General features: G+C 34.5%; 1 protein-coding gene and 1 pseudogene across 1 annotated transcript in view; both read left to right on the top strand.

Annotated features, from left to right (window-relative positions):
* Window positions 1–10043: 10043 nt before the first annotated feature.
* LOC110032211 lies at window positions 10044–19432 on the top strand (annotated as a pseudogene).
* Window positions 19433–19534: 102 nt separating this feature from the next.
* Window positions 19535–22169, top strand: part of LOC110032213 (membrane protein TMS1-like) — a 6326-nt gene continuing 3691 nt past the window's right edge. Inside the window, exons 1-2 of the mRNA XM_020735766.1 lie at window positions 19535–19595; window positions 21175–21380. Coding sequence (XP_020591425.1) covers window positions 21209–21380 — 172 coding nt within the window. The 5' untranslated portion in view covers window positions 19535–19595; window positions 21175–21208. The remainder of the gene's footprint in view (window positions 19596–21174; window positions 21381–22169) is intronic.

Raw genomic sequence — 22169 nt, 5'->3', positions numbered from 1 at the left:
TTATTATTATTATTATTGTATACTTAAAAATGTTTTACATGGATCTCGAGACAATCTAGTTGTCCGCCGATCAATCTCTCCCCCCTGGCTATCTCACTTCACTGCACTAATCAAGCTCTTTCCCTCGACCATCTCACTTTAGTTTGTCAAGAAATATGAACATGAAATTCTGCATCGATCTCGAAACAATCTAACGGACGAAATAAAAATGATTAAAATTTCTTTTGGTTCTCTCTTCAATAGCATAACCAAATATGTAATTTTTGTACATATTTGGGGGCACCCCTCATTTGTAACTATTAAAAAGGGTCTACATACACCCCATTTCCCTCCAGCCGGGGAACTCCCTTTCTTCTCTCTCACCATTATCTCTCATTTCTCCCCCTCTCCATTGTCTCTCATTGGTCCAACGCTTTATTACTTTGACACGATCTATCGGACTCATCTGGATTCAACAGTTATTACTTTCTTAGAAGTTGTTTTGAGGGCAATTATTTTTAAGAGTTAAATGTCATTTCTTTTAATGGAAGGATGAGTTGTTGAATGTGATATCTTGAGCTGCTTTGTTGAATACGATATCTTGAGATGCTTTGTTTTATTTCCAACCCATATATTTCACATTTTAACACAAGAGTTAGTTGTGTTTCTAACATGAGTCACTCAAATAATCTCTATCAATGGGCCTCACAACTTAATGTAAATTGTGCTTAATTCGAATGAGAGTGACGATTTTTATTTATTTTTATTTTTGCAGCTTGAGAATTATAGATGAATCTAATTAGATGTACTAAAAAATAAATTGGTATGTCGTGTTATTTGATTTTATGAAAATTAAATATAAATAAAATGAATATATGCTTTAGATTAAAAAGAATGCAATGGAACTTAAGTTTTTGGAATTCATCATTTTGTTTGTTTTTAATGCATTTCAAATATAACATGTTGGTTTTATTTGTCAACTATGATATTTTTTCATCATCGTCGCCAAAATTCATCATTTTGTTTGTTTTTAATGCATTTCTTTGTCAACTATGATATTTTTTCATCATCGTCGCCACTCACCACTCACTACCTATTTTCTTCGATTAATAATGACAATCCATTACATCCTTCGATAATAAGTTTTAAATCAAATTTATTTTATTTCAAATAAAAAATAAAAGAATAATCTTGTTTGTTTGTTTTATACTCGCAGAACAAATTATAAATATTTTATTGGTTTTTACTCAATTTTTAAATTGTGTTAAATCAACAACCTCATATTAGGCATTTGTGCCACTCAACAATCATGACAAATTAAAAAAAAAAGGATAATTCAAAGAAGTAAAGTACCAAAATAGCCCCCGGACTATTTATATCTTTATAGTGTCAAAATATTCCTCATAATTTTTAAATTGGGGCTAAAATAGTCCCCAGCAGGCTATTTAAAGTTCAATTTTAAAGTGGTTGATGAATGCTTGACAAAACTTTGGGACTAAACAACTTGTGTAAATAGGTAATGACTATTTTAGCAATTTAATAAGAAGTCAGTGTTTTTAAAAAAAAAATTAATTTGGTAAATTTTATGGCTTTTTTAATTAAAATATTGTGCTAAATAAAGATAATGAGTGAATTTTTTTTTTTTTTTTCAAGTTTCCAAAAAAATATTTCTCATATAATTCAAATTAAGATCAATGATTTTGAAAAATAAATTTATTTATAAAAAATCAAATAATATTTATGTTTCCAATCTGAAATGATTCCACTTTTATTCATATTTATATATAAGAGCTCGATGTATTTTTTTTTATTTTTATTTATTGAAAAAAAAAAAGAGAAGAAACAAATGCAGTGCTGTCAAAAGGCAACATCTTCGCCATTATCACGACAAAACTCCAATTTGTAAAGCAGAAAAATAGTTATTAATTAAGCTGATAATTAGCTTCCACAGAATCTTTCCATGTTGTTAGTTCATAATTAGAAAACCTTACAGCTCTCATTAATTAAAAAAAGAAGAATTTACATTCATGCCATCAATTCCTATATATTTACAAACCTAACACCTAAACATTTCTTTTCACATTTATACCACCCAAAATTTTCACATCATGTCAAAAATGTCACTTCTTCACTTTGAAAAAGTGAAATATACATGTTCATGCATAAATATTTAAGATTGGGTGTTAGATATGTAAATTCATAGGAATTGAGCGGTATGAACGTAAATCTTATTTGAAAAAAAATATATGAAGACAGCCTCAGATGCAGGTTTGAGAGAGAGAGAGAGAGAGGAGGAGGAAGAAGCAGCAGCAGCCATATGCAATGATGGAGATGCGGCCACCAACCACTAAGCTTTCAAACTCCATTAACCATAGCTCACATGGCTCTAATGGCTACGCCCTTTTAATTATCAATAAATTAAGAAGGGAGAGAGAAATAGATGGGAGGACATGTGAGGCGGCCTTTTTTTTTCTGAGGAATTATTGAGCATGTTCTTCCATTTTCTATATTTCTGCCGTTTGGGCATTTCGTCGAACATCTGTAACGGAAGTGATGTTGCAGGATCTTTGAGCAGTTCGAGGAGATTGCTGGAGGGATCATTGATTGGGCTCATCATGTTAAGGACTCTTTTTTTTCCTTTTTCTCAATCAGTTTCTATTTTTGTAAAAAATGAGATTTTTATTTAATAAATCACTCAATTTTTCAAAAATATATGAAAGTGTTGACTTCTTATATATCTATGAATCATATCAAAGTAATAGAGTATAAGACATAGAGAGTGACAAAGAGGAAAATGCACAGCAATGAATAATAATAATTTTATCTATTAGTTATTTTGTCATAAAATGATTCATATATTTATAGAAGAGATATATAAAGTTACATGTTTGTCCTTATTTTAACGGTGGCATTACAATGTTTTGTAAGTATTTTACATATGTTAGTCTGTAGCTCGACAACGTTCTAGCTCGGTAGGTTGCGGATCACAAAGGTTTGCTCAATCGGCTATGCTGAGTGGCATAGCCGATCGATTGAACTTATCTGACTTTAGGTTAGCATAATTATTTTGGTATGTTGGGGATTATTGATCGGTTGAGACTCGCTCCATGCTTTAGATCCCGAGCGAGGCTGTCGGGCGAGCCTGACAATGTATATATGTTTAGATTTGATGCAGTTGTTTTTTTTTTCATTCTTTTTAGTTGAGCTTTTGGAGTCGTCAGCTTGTCTTATCGTCTTTGTACAATTCTCATTCTGAATAAGTCTCTCTTTTAAGAGGAATAAAAAAGAAAGAAAATGCAACTAAAATAAACAAACAATTAAAAAAAAAAAAGTGAAAACCTTTCATAAGATAACCTTCACATGATAGCTCAAGAGCTCAAAACAGGATCAGATCAAAAATGTCTTGGAAGCATATCCGCAAAGAGAACCCTATAAATGTAGCTCACAACAAGAGAATCAAGTTTTTGTGCTTGTTATGGGACAAGAGAATCTCCCAAAGAAACATTTCCCTTTGGTTAATTGCATCTTGGAGGTTGCCCAAGAATACTCTCGATAAGAGTAGTCTTGTTTACATAATTTTTTTTTTTCTGATTATTTAGGAAACCAAAGGATTTTAATCATATTTTTTTTTTCTTCTGATTATTTAGGAAACCAAAGGATTTTAATCATCTCAAGTGGGAAAATCACAACACCTTCAATGTCTTTGTCGAGCCATAGGGCTGAGGGTGAATCACCGTAACCACTACGAGCGGCGACGCATGAGCATGCAGAGGCCCATGAAATGATATCAAAGATTGTTTCAAAAGGATGACATGTCTCAAAAGAGGTGTCAACAAGAAGGGGAAGACTCCCTTAGCAGGTAGACATAGCCAAGTCAGGATATCATGGATCCTTCGTCCTTGGCTATGGAGGCCCTAAGTCTACCTACTAGTGTAGGGAGACCGTAAGACTACCGGGGTCAGGTATGACCTGAATGGTCTGAAACTCAATTTTGTGCTCGAATGTTCGTAGGAAGGTTTTTCACTAATATGTAAGCTACATGAAGTCATTTATCATTGAATTATAATCCTGTAACTTAAGAATGAACGTTTTAGAGGTTTTAACTTGGGGATTGAGTGTCGATGGGTGTTTCGGACTCCCGTGCAGCTAAGTTGGTCTAAAATTGAGTTTTTTAGAAACATTTGTGGGACAGTTTGATGGTTGCCCTTGCCGCGAGAAGCTCTGAATAGAAGTTGTATGGTCTCTTCACATCAAAATGGAAATTATACATGTGCCATGTCTGAATTCCCATCACCGCATATGAATTTTCCCAAGTATGTTTGAATATGTACCAATTTTGATTCTACGGTCTAGGCTTGTAACAGGAGGTCCAATCGAATGTCTTAGACCATGGGAGATCAAGCAAGGTCTCGTATCATTCAAGCGGTCATTATGTGTATGTGACATCAAAAATTGATGCCAATAATATTTTTATTTATAATAGGTTGTTTCAACGTGGGCTCGTCTCGGGCGAAACGACAAATGAACCACTCGTAAAATATTTTCTCTCGGAGTAAATTTTGAATATACTTTGTAAATGAACGTTTCTTGAATTCTTTGTTGATGTGATGGTGCCTTCTCAAAATCGATGTGCAATTATGTGCGACGATTTTGTTTCCTTCGTTACCATATATATATGGGCTAAGGATTTGTTTTTACACTCTACTTCTTACCCTCTCATTTCACTTTTGTCAACTTCTTTAGCCTTCTGCTCTTATGCCCTTTGTGCTTTGGCTTTGAAGCAATATTCTCAAATCTTTGGTTAATGGTTGTGACCAAGTGGTTGATTTTGACACTGGGAGAGGTTCCTTTGCTGCATGACACTTGTGTCTTTTACTCTAACATACAACTCCAAGTTGTTGGAGGGTATGATTGAGCGACGAACTTGTTTGGGGAGGATCTTATTTTTTTCCGAGATCTATTCAGATAAGCTTTGCAAATACTATTTTGCCATGAGCTGCAAGTGATCTTCAATCATTAAGGAGTTATGTTGAACTCTTTAACTGCGATTATGTTGTACATTCTTTACTGTCGTTGAACAAAAGTCTCGTGGTCAACAAACTTTTTAATTACTTGTTCTTGTTCCATTTTGGCCTGGAAAAGCTATGCGCAATTCAACTCGTCAGGTAAGCTCTAGTTGTTGGGCTTAGAAAATAAGACAATAGACTTGAAACTATGCTTCTACCTTGGGCCTTATTCTAATGGTTGGGGAAATTAGATCATTCCAATGGGAGGAGTGTAAAAGAAGAAAAAGACTATGTTAACTTGTACCCAAGACAAAGTGGATGAGATTGAAGGGAAGCAGCTCTCAATCCACCAATTACCGATGCTATAATTGTTAATTGGTTATTGCTGCTTGAAAGGTTTGGTCTGATGATAGAGACAAAGGCATTATTAGTAGAGCCAGATGTCTGAAAAGTTAAATGAGAGGCAAATGAAGCAGTACATATCATTAAGAAGAACGCAGGCGAAGGCTGCCCACCCAAAAGTTGCAGAGGCAACGAGCAAGTCAGCATCAGTTGTACCCATCAGAGAGAGGACTAATAGTGCATACTTTGTTTACTACATCTTTAAGTCTACCATAGCTATTAAAAGGATCGTCATCGATGAATTAACTTATTTATACAAAATCAAAAGGTTATTTATCATGTGCAGAACCTTCACGATAACAACAGACGGAGAGGACTCCTAACAAACTGAAAGCTGGTGGTGACTCCCCTCCTGGCTGGCTCCTACAAGTTTTATAGATTTATGAGAGACGTGGAAAGCTAGTCGAGGCTCTCACGGAGCTCTGTCTCAACCTGCATTTGAGATCGTGCCAGAGCCTGCCACAACTAAGAAAGAAAAGATACATCGTTGGAAAGGAAAAGCTCCTACCAGTCGTCCATGTTCCTCCCCCTCCTCAGAAGAAGTGGAGGGTTTCCCCACTCACTAGCTTAAATGGTCGATTTGTTCTGGTCAACTTGAAGAGGGACTGGTACTCCGACTTCCCTTTCGCAGTTTTCTACCCCTCTACCATTGCTGAGGTCGTCCGATCCAACCCTTTTTAGAAGGTTCCCAAGTATTTTGACTTACTGGTGCTACATCAGGTGCTTGATCAGTACCACATGATAGCCTGGGAGGCTTCTCACTTCCACTCAATGTCCCTTCAGCAAGAAAATAAAGATCGACTGTAAGCTGAGGAAAGATGGGAAGAAGCCAAGGATAGAGTTGAGGCCAGGGAAGAACGAGCTAAAGTGGTCGAAGAGTGTGCATCAATTGTTGAGAAGTGGTTAGAAATGGCTAAAACTAAGTTACTTAGCCTGTTGGAGTTGTTGTCGGCCGCCCAGAGGGAAAATCAAAACACAAAAAACGATTGCTGCGATGAAGATAAAAGACGAGTTCTTTGTCGAGTTTTCTTCACACCCTCAATAGAAGGAGGCCAATGCCAAACATATCTGACTTGAATACTTCTTATCAATCGCTCAGTTCAAGAAGGCAGGGCTCGTACCCCCCTAAGTGGTACGATCTGAACGAATTTACCACCTTACTCTCGGACTTTGAGAAAAATAACAAAGAGGAGGATAAAGTAACAAAAGACGATAGAGGGACTTCTAACCTTTGACTCTGCATGAGCTTTGCTTGTACTTAGGAAAAAAAATCTTTTTATTTTGAACAGTTTGTAACGCACTGGGAACTTCGTATAAAGAAATTTTGTAATCTTATATTCATGAAATGGAAAGAGATTTTTTATGGATTTTTTTTTTCTTACCTTCTTCTCTTGCCATTTACCTTTACCAATTGTTTACTTGTGATGAATGTATGTGATAGTTGATAGCTCGGCTCTTTGAAGAGTTCATTGGTTGGTTCTGATGTGTTACTACCTGACTTCCTATAATTCTTATGTCTCGGTTGCTCGGTTGGGTTGTCGCCTTAGATAGGCCACACCTTTCTCCATGCATATTAAACAGATCTTCTCACAAATTTTATGATGGGAACTGTCGAAACTTGTTGCTGGGTGATTTTCTTTTCACCCATCACAGATCCTATCTTTAATGGGTAGGGAACCACCTAAGAGCTTGATCCATGTCGAGTTGGAAGACATGTTTTTATTGATGCTTGGGCGTTGAGGGTCAATTTTTGAGTGAAATGTCAATCGAGCGTTAATCATCATCGTCCGTCATTTTTAGATGGGTGATATCGATTGGACGTCCTACATCATTGCCAAATTTTTATTACTTTTTATCATTTGGATACCATGTGTCATTGTTGGTTCTGTCACATGAACTTTAGTTTTACGTGTGTAGGTCGAATATTAATGATCCCATAAATGAAATCCTTGAGTTTCTAGAGTATTGTTCAAACCCGAGTCCATGCACATAATTAACAAAATCTTTTCTAAAAATTTCCTTATGTGATTGAAGACAGGGTACAAGATTTGGAATGAAAACACCTTCATTTATTACTCCTGATAATACAGAGATTTTCTACAAGGAAAAAATTTCTTCAAGTCCTCCCTGCTCCATGTCCGAGAGACTCATTGCTCTACGCAAGACTTCGGTTTGTATGCTTTAGGGGTGACTCGTTGGTTGATGTTGAATGGTCCATGACTGATCCAGTTTTTCAACTGTCCGTTATCGCGCAGCTGGATCGACCTTCTTCAACATAAGGTCCCCTAAGGTAAAAGTATTCTCTCGTACATGTTTGTTTACTATCGAGCTTTTCTCCCTTCACGTATTCTCGTTGAAGATTTGAATTGCTCCGCTTTTCCTTCGTATGGTTGAGTGTGAGCTTTACGCCTTTGTTGTTCGCTTTCTGCCACTCAATCATGCTTTCCTCATCAAATTTTAAGATTGTCATAACCCACTGACTATGGTGATTATATTCAATCGGTAGCATTGCTTTCATCACATGCGAAAATACGAACAAAGTTTGCGCAATAGTAATTCATGGTGTTCTTCCTACCGCCCAAAGAATTGATAGAAAGATCTCGACCAGATATTCCTTTGCGCCTTCAATCTTTTTTTGAGCAGGTTGAAGATGATTTTGTTGGTCGCCTCAATTTTCTCATTCGTTCGAATATGATGCATTGATGCAAACTTTAAGTTGATCCCCTAACTTATGACATAAGTCATTTACTTCTTAGTTGACAAATTACGTCATTTTGTAGGTGATGATGATCACCGACAACCCATAGCGATAGATAAGGTCCATCCAGATGGAGTTTCAAACAACCTCTACACTAATCACAGTGAGTGCCTTTATATTGATCCACTTGTAGAAATAGTTCATAATGACAGGAAATAACTTGCATTGGCCTTGTGACGATGGAAAATGGTCCAAGGATGTTTATTCCCCAAACGACAAAAGTTTAAGGGCTAATATTAAATTGCAACTTGTGTGTTTGTTGGTGTTATAGCGATGCACAGTGCATACTTTTGGCGCTACTCACATTTCCTAGAAAACACTTCAACATTTTTCTGAAATGTTGGCTAAAAATTGCCTTGACATTGTACTCTATGAGCCAAAACTTTTTTCTTCAGAATGTCTTTCATAGTCCCAAAAATATACCTATAAGAGGACATCTTCCGTCTTGTCCTCCTTTATGCACCTCAAATATAGTGACACGATTATCCTTTAAAAAAACTTCCCTTTAATAAAAAAAAACATTGTCTCCTTGAGTTAATAACATCTTTATCTTCCCAATATCAAAGTATTGGATATAAGTATTCATCCAAATTTTTAGTCACTCGGTCTTCATTTTCATCTTCTCAGGTTCTTCAATGGTCGGCCACACAAGTCTTTGAGGCATACCCTCCCCAAGCAGATGCACCTAGATAGGAGATCGACTAGTTGGATTTTCTCTTAGGCAATGTGTTTGAATTTAAAACATTCAAAATTCCCGATTTATGTTTTTGTTTTTTTCATGTGTCTAGCCATCATATCACCCATGACTTTAAATTCTCCATTTACTTAATTAATTGTCACTTGTGGGTTGAATTTTACTAGGAGATGTCGAGCGCCTATCTCACAGACAAGTCACAACCAATTAATTAAAGCTTCATATTCAATCTGGTTGTTGGTGACCTTCAAATTAGTTTTTTTATGATGAGATAATTTTTGAAATATTTTTTTCATCATAATATACATGATTGAATTATTTAAATCAATAAATATTTTTTCGATATTAAAAAAGAGATTCCTCTTGTTGCTTTTATACTCCGTTAGCTTCACATTCGTTTTATCTTTCTTTAAATGATCAATTAGATGATTTTTTACCAATCATCATGCCTATTAATAAAGAAGAGCATTTTATGTTCTAGTTATATATAATTATATATTATTTATTTATTGTTATAGTCGATACTCAAAATTTTGAAAATGAAGATAAATTGAAAATTTTGGGAGAGGGATAAATCAACGAAAAATTTGCCTTTTGTCTTAATGATGGGTATGAAACACATAATTTGGTATAAATGAAATTCAACTTCAAAATTTTAATAACATTTTTAATCATTTTTATCTGTGATGTTAATTGACATTCACAAGATGATTTTATTCAAATCATTTTCTTATTGTTCAACTAGGATGATTTACATGCACATCATAGAATTTTGTATTTACATATTTAATGTCTAAATTTTAATAACAGTGAAAAATATACATTTTATTGAAATAAGTTAATGTTAATGATGTTTTAATAACAATTAAAATTTAATGTTAAAAAATAAAAATATATATTACCTCATACTTCCTATATATTTTTACATCTTACACCTAAAATTTTTTAATATGCATAGCACTAAAATTTTTAATATCACATGGAAAATATTGCTATCATTTATTTTTAAAAAATAAAATATAATTTTTGAGCTTAGATTTATGGTGTAAAAATGTTTTAAAATCAAATATGAAAATTTAAATATTAGAAATATGATTGCAAAAAAAAAATTGTGATATTAATGTAAATCTTTCAAAAAAAAAAAAAAATTTGTATGTAAATCCAAATGTAGTGAAATCTACTTAACTTTGACTTATGTAAGCCCTACTGCTTCACCCTATTTCCTCAAAAAGGAGTCATCAGCTTTGCTCTTTCTAGCGCTAGCCGCCGGCGACATGGTTTTCCCCTCACCATTGGAACTTAATCTTGTTCCTGGCCCTACCCCCGTCACCGTCCCTAAGATCGAGCCTAAGGCTGAGCTCATCGACGCTGATTCCACCATTGGACCCATACCAGAAAGCTTCAGCACTAGCACTATCCTCGACAACAGCTCGCTCTCCATTGTTCCAGTTAACGATGTCCACAGCCCGCTTCAACAGCTCTCTCCGACATCCGACGAGGATGCTCTATTCGCCGAGTACTGCCGCCTTGCACGTCTCTACATGGCTTCCTATGCTGAAAAATTACGCACCTCTGCCGCTGCCGAATCATCCGCCATAACTGCGATTGTTGAAGCCCCGAATCACTTTTCCGGCCCCATTGCATCTGCCCCTCCGCCGCCCTCCCCCGCTTCCGCCATGGTAGTCTCGAAGAAACGCAAGGCTCGATCAGCCGAGATGGTGCGGGTATCATCCCTTAGCGAGCAGGACCAGATTTATTTTCGGGACCTCGTTCGACGGAGCCGGATTACGTTCGAATCGCTCAGGGTTCTAATTATCCGGGACGAGTCCAAAGGTGAGGGTTTGGCTTCTTTTGGAAAGAAGAGCCGCGCGGACCTTAAGGCCGCGGCATTGATGGCCGACCGGGACCTTTGGCTGAACCTCTGAACCGCGACAAAAGAATCATCGGCTCCATTCCAGGGATCTTTGTCGGAGACGTCTATTTCTTTAGGATGGAGTTATGTGTCATTGGTTTGCATGGGCAAGTTCAGGCTGGGATTGACTATGTGCCGGCGAGCAGGAGCAGTAGTGGCGAGCCGATAGCCACGAGCATTATCGTCTCAGGTGGATACGAGGATGACGATGATGGTGGGGATGTTCTTATCTACACAGGTCACGGTGGTAGGGACAGGAATATGCACAAAATGTGCAACAGCCAGAAGCTTGTGGGAGGAAACTTGGCGCTTGAGAGAAGCATGGCGTATGGCATCGAGATAAGAGTGATTCGGGGAGTCAAGTTCGATCAGAGCCCTAACGGAAAAGTTTATGTCTATGATGGACTTTATAAGGTTGTTGATTTTTGGATGGACGCCGGTAAGTCTGGTTTTGGTGTTTACAAGTACAAGCTTTTGAGAATTGAGGGGCAAGAAGAGATGGGCAGTGCCATGCTTAAAATGGCAGCAAGCTTGAGAGTTAATTCTTTCAATGTCAGGAACAGTGGGTTTTTTTGCAATGATATCTCATTGGGGAGGGAGAATCTCCCAGTTTCATTGTACAATGACCTAGATGATGATCAAGATCCTTTGCACTTTGAGTACCTGGCTCGGCCAATCTATCCTCTTGCTATCCAGGAGAAGTTTCATGGTGAGGGAATGGGTGGGTGCAAGTGCAAAATAAATTGCTCAGTGAACTGCTACTGTGCAACTCTGAATGGGGGTGAATTACCTTATGATGGTAGTGGAGTTCTTGTGAGGGGGAAGCCTTTGATTTATGAGTGTGGCACAGCTTGCCAGTGTCCCTCAAGTTGTCCAAACCGAGTGAGCCAAAAGGGGCTAAGGCCAAGGTTGGAGGTCTTTAGATCCAAGGAGACTGGTTGGGGTGTTCGCTCTTTTGATTTGATTCGATCTGGAGCTTTCATCTGTGAGTTTAGTGGGGTAGTTCTTACAAAACAACAAACAGAAATACTTTCTCATGCTGGTGAAAGTTTGGTTTATCCCAATCGATTTCCTGGAAGATGGGCAGAATGGGGAGATATCTCTGATGTTTTCTCAGATTACTTGCCACCCAAATTCCCATTTTTACCTGAATTGCGGTTTTCCGTAGATGTTTCAAGGGCAAGGAATGTTGCTTGCTATCTAAGCCATAGCTGTAGCCCAAATGTTTTTTTGCAGTTTGTTCTTTATGATCACTATAATGTCACATATCCCCATCTCATGATTTTTGCAACGGAGAATATACCTCCTCTCAGAGAACTGAGTATAGACTATGGTATTGTAGAGGAATGGGTTGGGAAGTTGACACTGTAGCTATATTTTAGGAGGTGCCGCTTCAGAAAGATTTTTTGGAGAGACATCTCTTGAGGTGGGGGATTGCTTTCAGTATTCTTCAATTTTTTACTCAATCTTGTCAGTGGTAATGACATTTATTTGCGTATTTTTTATAATTTTTTGGCTTAATTGTCACATTTCAATATTATTTTCAAGGAATATCTTGCTTGTCTTATAATGTTATATTTTTGAAATATTTACATTTATTTCTATTGTGGTAATGTATTTTAATTTTGGAAAAAAAATTATTTGTTTCCCTTTTTATTTAAATTTTTATTGCTTTTCTTTGGTTTATGATTATTGTCTCAACTAATTCATCCATTAATTTTGCATTGAATATGAATATTTTAGGGACTACTTGTAGCTTTACACGTGGTTTTTATACACATGACTTCTTTTATCCTCTGTTGCATGTTAATCTAAAATTGGTTGTGTTGGATCTAATTTTGTCCGTGAAAAGATATTAAAATCCTTCTAGATATATTAAAATCCTTCTAGATATATAAATCGAATGTAAAAGATAAAAAGATAGAGAGGCCGAGCTTCAACAATTTTTTTAGGTGAATGGATCTATAGAGTACCTAATCGAACCCCTTAGAGAAAATTGAGTCAATTCGAAGGGCCAAAGGCTTCTGGGCTGAATCTTAAGAGGGAATATGAGGTAGAGTAGGTTGAAATAGTTTAAGCCAACAATATGAGATCGTTTGATATATTTCGTGTGTTCGTCCCATTATTTATAAGTGAGAGGCATAGTTAATGTTAATTTGATATATTTCGTGTGTTCGTGCATGGCCATTTGGCCACTGGCCCATTATTTATAAGTGAGAGGCATAGTTAATGTTAAGGAATTGGATGCGCACTGTTATTGTATAGAAACAGATAACTTTGACTCAATGTAATTTGTTTTGTAGCAAGCGATTATGGCTTGTAGTTAGTTACCCGTTTAGAATTTTGGATGATTTTTAGATTGAGAGTGCTTGTTCTTGGAAGAACCCTTAAACTATTGATGAGTATACAGGGTGCGTAATTGAGCTTCTTGGGCAAGTAGCCTTGGAGGGAAGGCTATTTTGTGAGTCTTTAGATGAGTTCAATGACTAAACATTGAGAGTTGAATAAGGCTAATTGTTTGGTTTTTTATGAATTTCATCCAAGACTATTTGAGAATTCGAGCAACTTAAAACTTGAGTTTTGCGTTTTAAGTGGTCCAAGATTGTTTAATAAGTAACTTGCTGAACTCAATTTAGGCTCCCGTAAAGGCTTTATTGACTAGATTTTGTTGAATATGGGTTTACATTACTTTTTTTATTCTTTTTGAGAAGTTGAGAAGTATAGAAGGCTTTATTGACTAAATTTTGTCTAATATGGGTTTACATTACTTTTTTTTATTCTTTTTGAGAAGTTGAGAAGTATAGACTGCAAGATTTGAAGTTTGTAGATGAGTTGACAAGTAATTCCTTGATGAGGTTGTTGCCAAGCTTAGCTAGCACACTAGTTGCTTATTGAGCTGTCTAATAGATTCATCCAAAATCTTTGCCAAGCCGTTGATGAGTAGAGTGAAAAAATTAACTTGATGAAGAAGTTCTCAGAGACCTCCTCCTTGAGCCAATTTAAAATGAGTGTTGAGTTCGTCCAATTGCCTTGATGAGGTGGTTGCCAAGCTTAGCTAGTACACTAGTTGCTTATTGAGCTGTCTAATAGATTTATCCAAAATCTTTGCCAAGCCGTTGATGAGTAGAGTGAAAAAATCAACCTGATGAAGAAATTCTCAGAGACCTCCTCGTTGAGCCAATTTAAAATGAGTGTTGAGTTCGTCCAATGCTATTTGACCCATAGTAACAATCTTCCTCATGAGGTTGCCCTTGAACCGTGATTTTGCTATTTGTTAGGAGGAGCTTTATTGTTGTTGGATGACAAGTGCAAGGATCCTTTTGATCCTGCAAGTCTTTCTCTTAGGAATTAACTTTGTATTTTTCGTTTGTCATATGCTTTGTCAATAGTGGAATTTGTTGGAATAAGTCATGTAAATGTAGTTTTTTTTTTAAATTTTTGTACATTCTATTTAACTTGATATAATAAATCTTTAAATAAAAGGAAAATTCTTTTCTTTAAAGTATTGCTTGTATTTATGAAGTTGACCTTAGATCTTACTTTTTGTTATTTTGTGAAGTTGAACGCTTAAATTTGATTCTTCACTTTGAAGTCCTAATTTTGTTAGCAAGTTTGAAGTCATATTTATAGTATGAGGTCTTCTTTGATGATGATGTCAGGCTTCATTGATAAGCCAACTTATGTTATGAAGTTGTTTTTGATGGGTCAAGGGCGTTGTATTCTTTGTTTAGAGTTCTTTCAATCACACCAATGACTATAATGATAGTTTGAGTAATGTTACTGCATGGATGTGGCTTATATTGATTAAGGTCGTCTGCATTATTTGCTTATAAATAGGGCTTCTTCTCCCTTCTTTATGTATTTATGATTTCTTTCTGTTCTTTCTTCCTTTGCTCCGCATGCCTTCTGCACTGCTTGTGTTATCTTGTTTTCTTTTATCTTCCTCAAAGCTGCTACTGTTCAACCTATTTTGTCAATGAGAAGAAGATGAAACTCCTTATGTAAGAGCTTCATCTTGGCGAGGATTTCATTGTAAAAGCTTTAGAGATTTGTCGAATTTCTAACTCTTGAATATAGAGCTCTGCTTTTGCTATGACCAATTCAGACTTGATATTTGATCACCATTATTCTCTGAAATTGTCATCCTCAACTTGTTTGAATTTGCCCTGAGCTCCTTTCATGTGCGTCATCTTCCTCCATGAACAGAGGGTGAGGTGGAACTCGAACCTCTTCAGATATATGTTTGTTATGAAGGGGTTTATGGAATGCGTGATCCTCTTCTCTTCCAAATTTATATCAAGTTGAAAGGGTTAGAGCAGAAAGGGATTGAAAAAGAAAAACTTCTTTGTCAAGTTGGGAAGGGAGAAGTTGGTCTGTGGGTGTTTGATACAAATAGTTCAAGTAGTTGATCTGTGAGTACTCGGGATGAGCGGCCAAGTTCCTTGGATGAGTAACCTTGGCAAGCGAGCAACTTTGTGAGTCCTTGAGCAATTTCAATAGTGCAATACGAAGGGGTGAGTAAGGCTAATTCTTTGTCAACTTGATGAAATTTGGTGCTAGGTGACTTAAAACTTCACGAACAGCAAGTTGCTAGTAGTTCAAGTTGGTTCACAATCATTGCTTCATTAATCCGATTCAGGCTCCCATAGAGACTTGATTGGTTGGAGGGGCATTTTACATACATACATACCACCCAATTCCTATGTATATCATATCAAACACCAAAACTTTACTTCTTTACATTTATACCACCCAAATCTTTTATATCACATAAAAGAAAACCCCATTATTTTAACTTTCGCGAGGTGAAGTACACCTTTTTATGCCTATATATATAAGTTAATTTACAGTTCCTTGTAAGGTGACATGTATGTAAAAAATGAAGTTTAGCTGTTAGATATGTAAGGAATTGAGTTGCATGCATGCAAACCTTCCAAACCCGTTCTTCCTCAACTTTTTTGCCCTTTATTGAACTGCTTGTCTGGGGTACTGGGAGCCAAAGTTTTTCCAAGTGTTTTTTTCTACATGTGCACCCAACTCATTGACATTTTTGATATCTTCGAGTTTTAGATGTGCTTTTTTATTTTATTTTACATTTATATATATATTTTTACGATCATGTACAGCAATTGCCAGGTTGCCAGTTATAATTTTGACCACATCTAAGTTAATTTGCAGTGTTGCGTTATATTTTAATTCTAATGTTTCTGTGAGCATTTGCATTATCAAGTTAGCTTTGAAAGCTCCCTCGAATGTCTATATCTCTTCCTTTGGATCCTTGATGCTTGGAAAGCAATTTTCATCTGAATAAATTGACTTCTTCTTAATTTGTGGTTCTTGTAATTTATAGCTTAGCCGTTTTACTACTGTAATTTATACTTGAATTCTTTTTTTTTTATTGTATTTTAAAAATCTTATTCAAACTATTGTCTCTTTAGCTTGTTCATGGTACGTTTTATTATACTGAAGCCTAGAAATTCAAAGCATTGAATCAATAATCTTTTGTTCTTGTGTGGTACAATCATGAATTTTTAAAAAGTTTCCTATAAAAACATTATATTTCTGATTGAGAAATTATTCTTAGAATTTATGGACAATGTTTGCAGTTTGCCAGAAAATTTTCATTCTCCTTTTTATTATGCAATTTTCTGATGTTTTCATTTATTCACATTAATTTTTTAGGAAGATTTACATGCATACCACTCAATTCCTATTTTTTTACTTATTCAATACCTAAGCTTCAATTTTTACAATGCCACCTTACCTTTGCATGAAAAGGTGTATTTCACTTTTAGAAGGGAAAAATTGTGGCATTTTTTATGTGATATGAAAGGAGTGGGTGGTATAAATGTGAATAGCAAAATTTAGGCGTTAGATATGTAAATACATAGGAATTGGATGGTATGTATGTAACTATGTAAGTGCCCCAATTTTTAAAGTATATCATTAAGATCTTGATAACCACAATCAGATTTAAATATCATTCCTAACAATTGTTACTGTTTCTTTGTTTCAGCAAAGGATCTATGGGAAAGTTATGCCTTATCGAGTCAATTATTTGGGGGGTGGATTCTATGCTTGGTTTTTAAACTGGAAGACGCAAAAAGGTGTGCCCAAACATATCTTTCCAATTTTGCGTTGTAAGGGGACTTTTATAGCAGGGCAATGTAAGAACCAAATTTGGTAAGTTAAATTTCTTGACATAACTGCATTTATCAGGGTCTGCATTGCATAAATTTCTTTGCATGATTTCTGACCAAACCTCTACAAAGTTTGTGATTGAATAAGTTAACTACTATCTCATATTTTGAATCATGCCTAGAAGTTCATAGAAGCTTCTATTTATAATTTACATTCTTGGATACTTGGGAAATAGCTAAAACTTAATACAGAGTGAAAAAATAATAGAAAACTTTAAATGAAGGTTATTGCGTAAAAAACATGAACATCTGTGTCAGTTATACCCAATGGATGGCTACCTCATACTTTCACCGCTGGAGATTTCGCTGTGGAGAATTATATCTTTAATCTTTATGTACAAAATATTGGTGAAGCCCTCTTCTTTATAAAAGGAAACAAGCCTACAAATTGGATGCCTTTTTTGGGGCATTTATGTACATACTACCCAATTCCTATATATTTACATATCTAACACCTAAGCTTTTCTTTTTACATTTATACCACAAAGATCTTATCACATAAAAAATACCATCATTTTAACTTTTAAAAATTAAAACACACCTTTTCATGCATGGGTAAAGTGGCATGTATGTAAAAATTGAAGTTTAGGTGTTAGATATGTAAATACATAGGAATTAAGTGGTATGTATCCAAATCCTCCTTTTTTTAGTCGGACAAAGATCAAGCTCCACAATTTAGCTTGTGCTTTATATGATGGGTAGCATGTTTCAGATGGCTAATTGAGATGAATGGGTGAATTGATGGTTCAAGGAATTGATGAATGCTACTGATACCTGAATTTAAAAAAGGAAAAAAAAGCTTTATTTTGTAAAACAGAAGCTGTGATGCCGATTTCTCTACTGTTACCTTATAACTGACAAAACGTCTTTATAATGGCTTCAACTAACAGCAGCCATACTTATTCCTGTGGTTCTAAGAAATTCCCTTTCTGAAAACCTTAAGAGCTATCTTTGTAGCAGTTTGGTTTTGTATCAGGTTGGGAAATTTGCTATTTATGAACTTATGTACTAAGATTATTGATGGGGTCCAAGCTGTAAAAATAATGCAATGTTTTCATGAGGGTAGTATCTCAAGAAAAAGAAAAAAAAAAGGTTCCAATTATATGTTTTATTTATGTATTTTAGTTGGATATGTTGTAGATAGATCTTTAACGCTTGGTATATTTCGTAGGAAAGTGCCAAAATAATTCCTGATTTTTAGCAGGGGACCATTTGATTCCCATGCTATATAAATTTGCCAATTTAGTCCTCACTTTTTTTATATGGGTTTAAACACTAACCTTTTTCTTTAAACCGAGGATTTTTTTTTGTCCGCTAAGAAAATTTGAAAATTAATTTGACACTACTAAAAACTTTGGGATTAAAATGACACTACGGACAACTTTGACGCTACTCTTTCAAATGCTTTAGATTTATGGCGGGCAAGGAAAAAAAATGTCTGAATTGATAAAGCCTAATTAAATTGAAAAAATTGATCAAGCTAATTTAGGTAGGTTTGATTTTGGGTGTAGATTTTCATAAACTAGTTAGTTTGGTATGGTTTTGGGATTTTTAGGAATAGAATAAAATCAAATTGATTTCAAATATAGTTTATGTGATGAATAATAAGGACGCGGCTTTAGACGTGTTATAATACATTTTCCTTGCTAGTTTAAATTTATTTGAATTTGAGCTGAATCGGATGTAAGTAAATTTTTTTTAAAATTGAAGCTGATCCGTATGAATCATATTTTTATATTATTGAGTGAAAGTAAATAATTGAATAAAAATCAATTCAATGGTGCAGTTTGATTTTATTTCATTTTCTGATTAATTTAGCTCAAATTTTGAATTACGTGTATCAGTTCAAATCATATAGTTATTATATTTGAACAAATACTATATTACATTATCTTTATTGTTCTTAACTATTATTACTCATTTTATAGGATTACGCGACACAATATATCTGAACAAATATCATTTAAATTGGCAATGTAATATTATCTTGAAAGATTAATAATAAACTTAATATTTTTAATCATTTATGTGAGCCGCTAGTGGTTTTAACATAAACTGATTTGATTAATATTTGGCTTACATTAAATTAAAACATAAATTATTTACAAAACTTTTATAAAATTATCAGTAAAACAAATAACTATAATTTCTATCAGTATAATCATTATGCCTGCTTCAACTCAGAGAGAGAAAAAAAAACATCACTTTTGAGCTTCCATTCCCTATTTCTGCATTTCTTGGTAGAGTCTTCTGTGCCCAAATTTTCATACTAACTCACCAAGCTCGCGTTGAGCTTTTCAATCCTATCAAACCATAAAAGGTTCCAAAATATCCACGTTAGATCTGGATTTGCGCTTTTTAAGTTCTTCCAAGCAAAAGCCCGGAAACTGGAAAAAGCTTGCGGGAAGCAGCTCAACGGTATTCAGAAAACCGCGCTTTGGGGAAAAAATTTCCAACAAATCGCCGCCGTCAGATCAGATCAACAGTTCCTCTGTGAATTTCTTGCTTTATGATCACCAACTTCGAGATTTTCCACTTGATTTCAGTGCGGTCACTGAGTATAAAATTAGCAGCTTAGCAATGGCGGAATTAAAGGCCGTTTTTCTTCTCTGTTGGATGCCCTGTACCCGAACCAGGGAAAAAGGTAATTTTTCTAATCTTTTATTGATTAATTATTCTGAAATATTCTTGTTTTATATTTGCTTTACTTATTGCATGTTATGTTGCTGACTTGCAGTTGAAGGTTATCATTCTTATTTTTATTTGAGAAATTTATACGCATATCAGATAATTCATGTGCATTCATATATCCAACACCTAAAGTTTGATATTTACATTTATAACATTTTGTTATTTGATATATGTAAATAAAAATGTGTATTTTATGTTTGATGGTAGTATTTTTTATGAGCTGGAAAAAATTTGAATGTTGTATATGTAATTATGAGAGTTTTGGTGCTACATATGTAAATATATAAAAATCCCATACATAAAAATCCCGTGTTATTTTTGTAAACATCCCCCTTTTTTGGGACATTTACAAACATACCACCCAGGTGAGTGTATTTACATATCTAACACCTAAATTTTACTTTTTATATTCTTACCACCCAAATCTTTCATATCACATCGAAAATACCATTATTTTGAATTTTAAGAAGTGAAATACACCTTTTCATACATAGGTAAGGTAACATATATTTAAAAATTATAGTTTAGGTGTTAAATATGTTAATGAATAAAAATTGTGTATGTAAACTTTTTTTTTTCTTTTCTAAATTGGGGCTTTTGGCGTTCATGCATACAATGAGGTTCGCTGCTGCTGATAGGCTTTGTTGTTTTTTTCCTTTTTTAGACCACTTTTGACACTAATTTTTCTGTTTGTTCTTTCTCAATCATCATGCAGCTATTTTTAGGTGGGCATCGGATTGAATTTTGTGGATTTAAATCATTCTATTTTGATAAATTCCATTTCAGCTTTATTATTATTGATTGAATTAAAATTTTGTAAATCTCATCAATCATAAGATTTAATAGATTTAAAGATTTCTCCTGTTAAACAAATAGCCGAACTCTTTTGAAATTTATACTTTTTTAAAATTTATAAAAATTTAACGGCTTTCAAGGCACAGTTTTCATGTTCCGATCCTCTCAATATTTACTAAATCTGGATTTACTGATTTTACTGAATTCTTGCTAAATTTAATCTTATTTGTAGCAAAAGATCCCCTCAAATTACAGATGCAACGTGGTATTCCTTCATTTTACCCAGTTTCAGTGAATGAAAGTATATTGCGATTTATACTCTCTGAAATTCCCTTGTCTGATGTTTTCAATGCATTTTCTTTCTTGGGGCATTTACATACATACCACACAATTCCTATTTATTTACATTTCTAACACCTAAACTTTGATTTTTATATTTCTACCACCCAAATCTTTTATATCATAAAAAAATGCCACTAGTTTAATTTTAAAAAAAATGAAATACAACTTTTCATGCAGGTAAGGTGGGCATATATATAAAAATTGAAGTTCAGGTGTTAGATATATAAATACATAATATAATTGAGTGCTTTTTATGTAAATCTTTCTTTCTTTATTACACTTAATACAACTGGAAAAGTGTCCACTGCCTTGTCTGAAATAGAGGAAGTATTAAATTGTGTAGCTTGAAATTAGTTATTTTTTTAATGTTTTCATGACCTTTTTTCATTTTGTAGAATATAAAACACATTTCTGGTCTATAAAGGAATTATGGCCGTTTTGGAGCAGTCTTTACCACACGGGGATGATAATGAAGCATATATGGTGAAGAAGACACGATCATTGCGAGCTCGATACGTATATGGTTTCATATTCCTTTCAACAAATTTATTAGCTTGGTTTGTCCGTGATTATGGCTGCAGAGTTCTCATGAGACTTCAACGTTAGTTGGTCTAAACTTTAAATTTCGGGGCATTTACATACATACCACCCAATTCTTATGTATTTATATATCTAACACCTAAACTTTACATTTTACAATTGTACCACCTAAATATTTCATATCACATAAAAAATACCACTATTTTAACTAAAAAAAAAGTAAAATGCACCTTTTCTTTCATAGGTAGCGCGGCACATTTGTAAAAATTGAGGTTTAGATATTAGATATTTAAGTACATAGGAATTAAGTGGTATGTATGTATATCTTCCTAAAAAAATAAGACCTATGAAGGAAAAATTGGAAATTATAGAGCTAAGGGACTAAAGAAAACATAAATTTGTCCAACTCTATTGTATGAATTTGAGATTTTTGTATAAATGAAGTTATTGATTGATAAACAAACGAACACTAAAAGAGGAAAGTTAAGATGGTATATGACAATAATATGATTTATAAATTGAGAAATAAATAGATTAGTTGTACGAGTGGGAGTAGCATATATTAAATTTAAAGCAATATAAAAACTTTGGTGACGTAGGCGTGTATGCCAAAGGGTGGAAGTTTCCTCTAATATCAGTAGATAAAACTAATGTCAAATGTGTGGGAAGAAAAGGAACTGACCTAGAATAACGTGCGCAAATTTTGTGCTACAAGATAGTAGCGCAAAATAGATTGATCTCATTTCACTGCTATTAGGATGAATGATTGGAGAGTGCCAATTCATAAAACCGACTCAAATATATGTATATATGTATGTATGAATGTATATATGTATGTATGTATGTATAT

The sequence above is a fragment of the Phalaenopsis equestris genome, unplaced genomic scaffold (genome assembly GCF_001263595.1).
Source record: "Phalaenopsis equestris unplaced genomic scaffold, ASM126359v1 Scaffold000885, whole genome shotgun sequence".
In the NCBI taxonomy this organism is placed as follows: Eukaryota; Viridiplantae; Streptophyta; class Magnoliopsida; order Asparagales; family Orchidaceae; genus Phalaenopsis; species Phalaenopsis equestris.
Note: the sequence above shows the minus strand (reverse complement) of the source record. Positions and strands in the feature narration are given on the sequence as shown.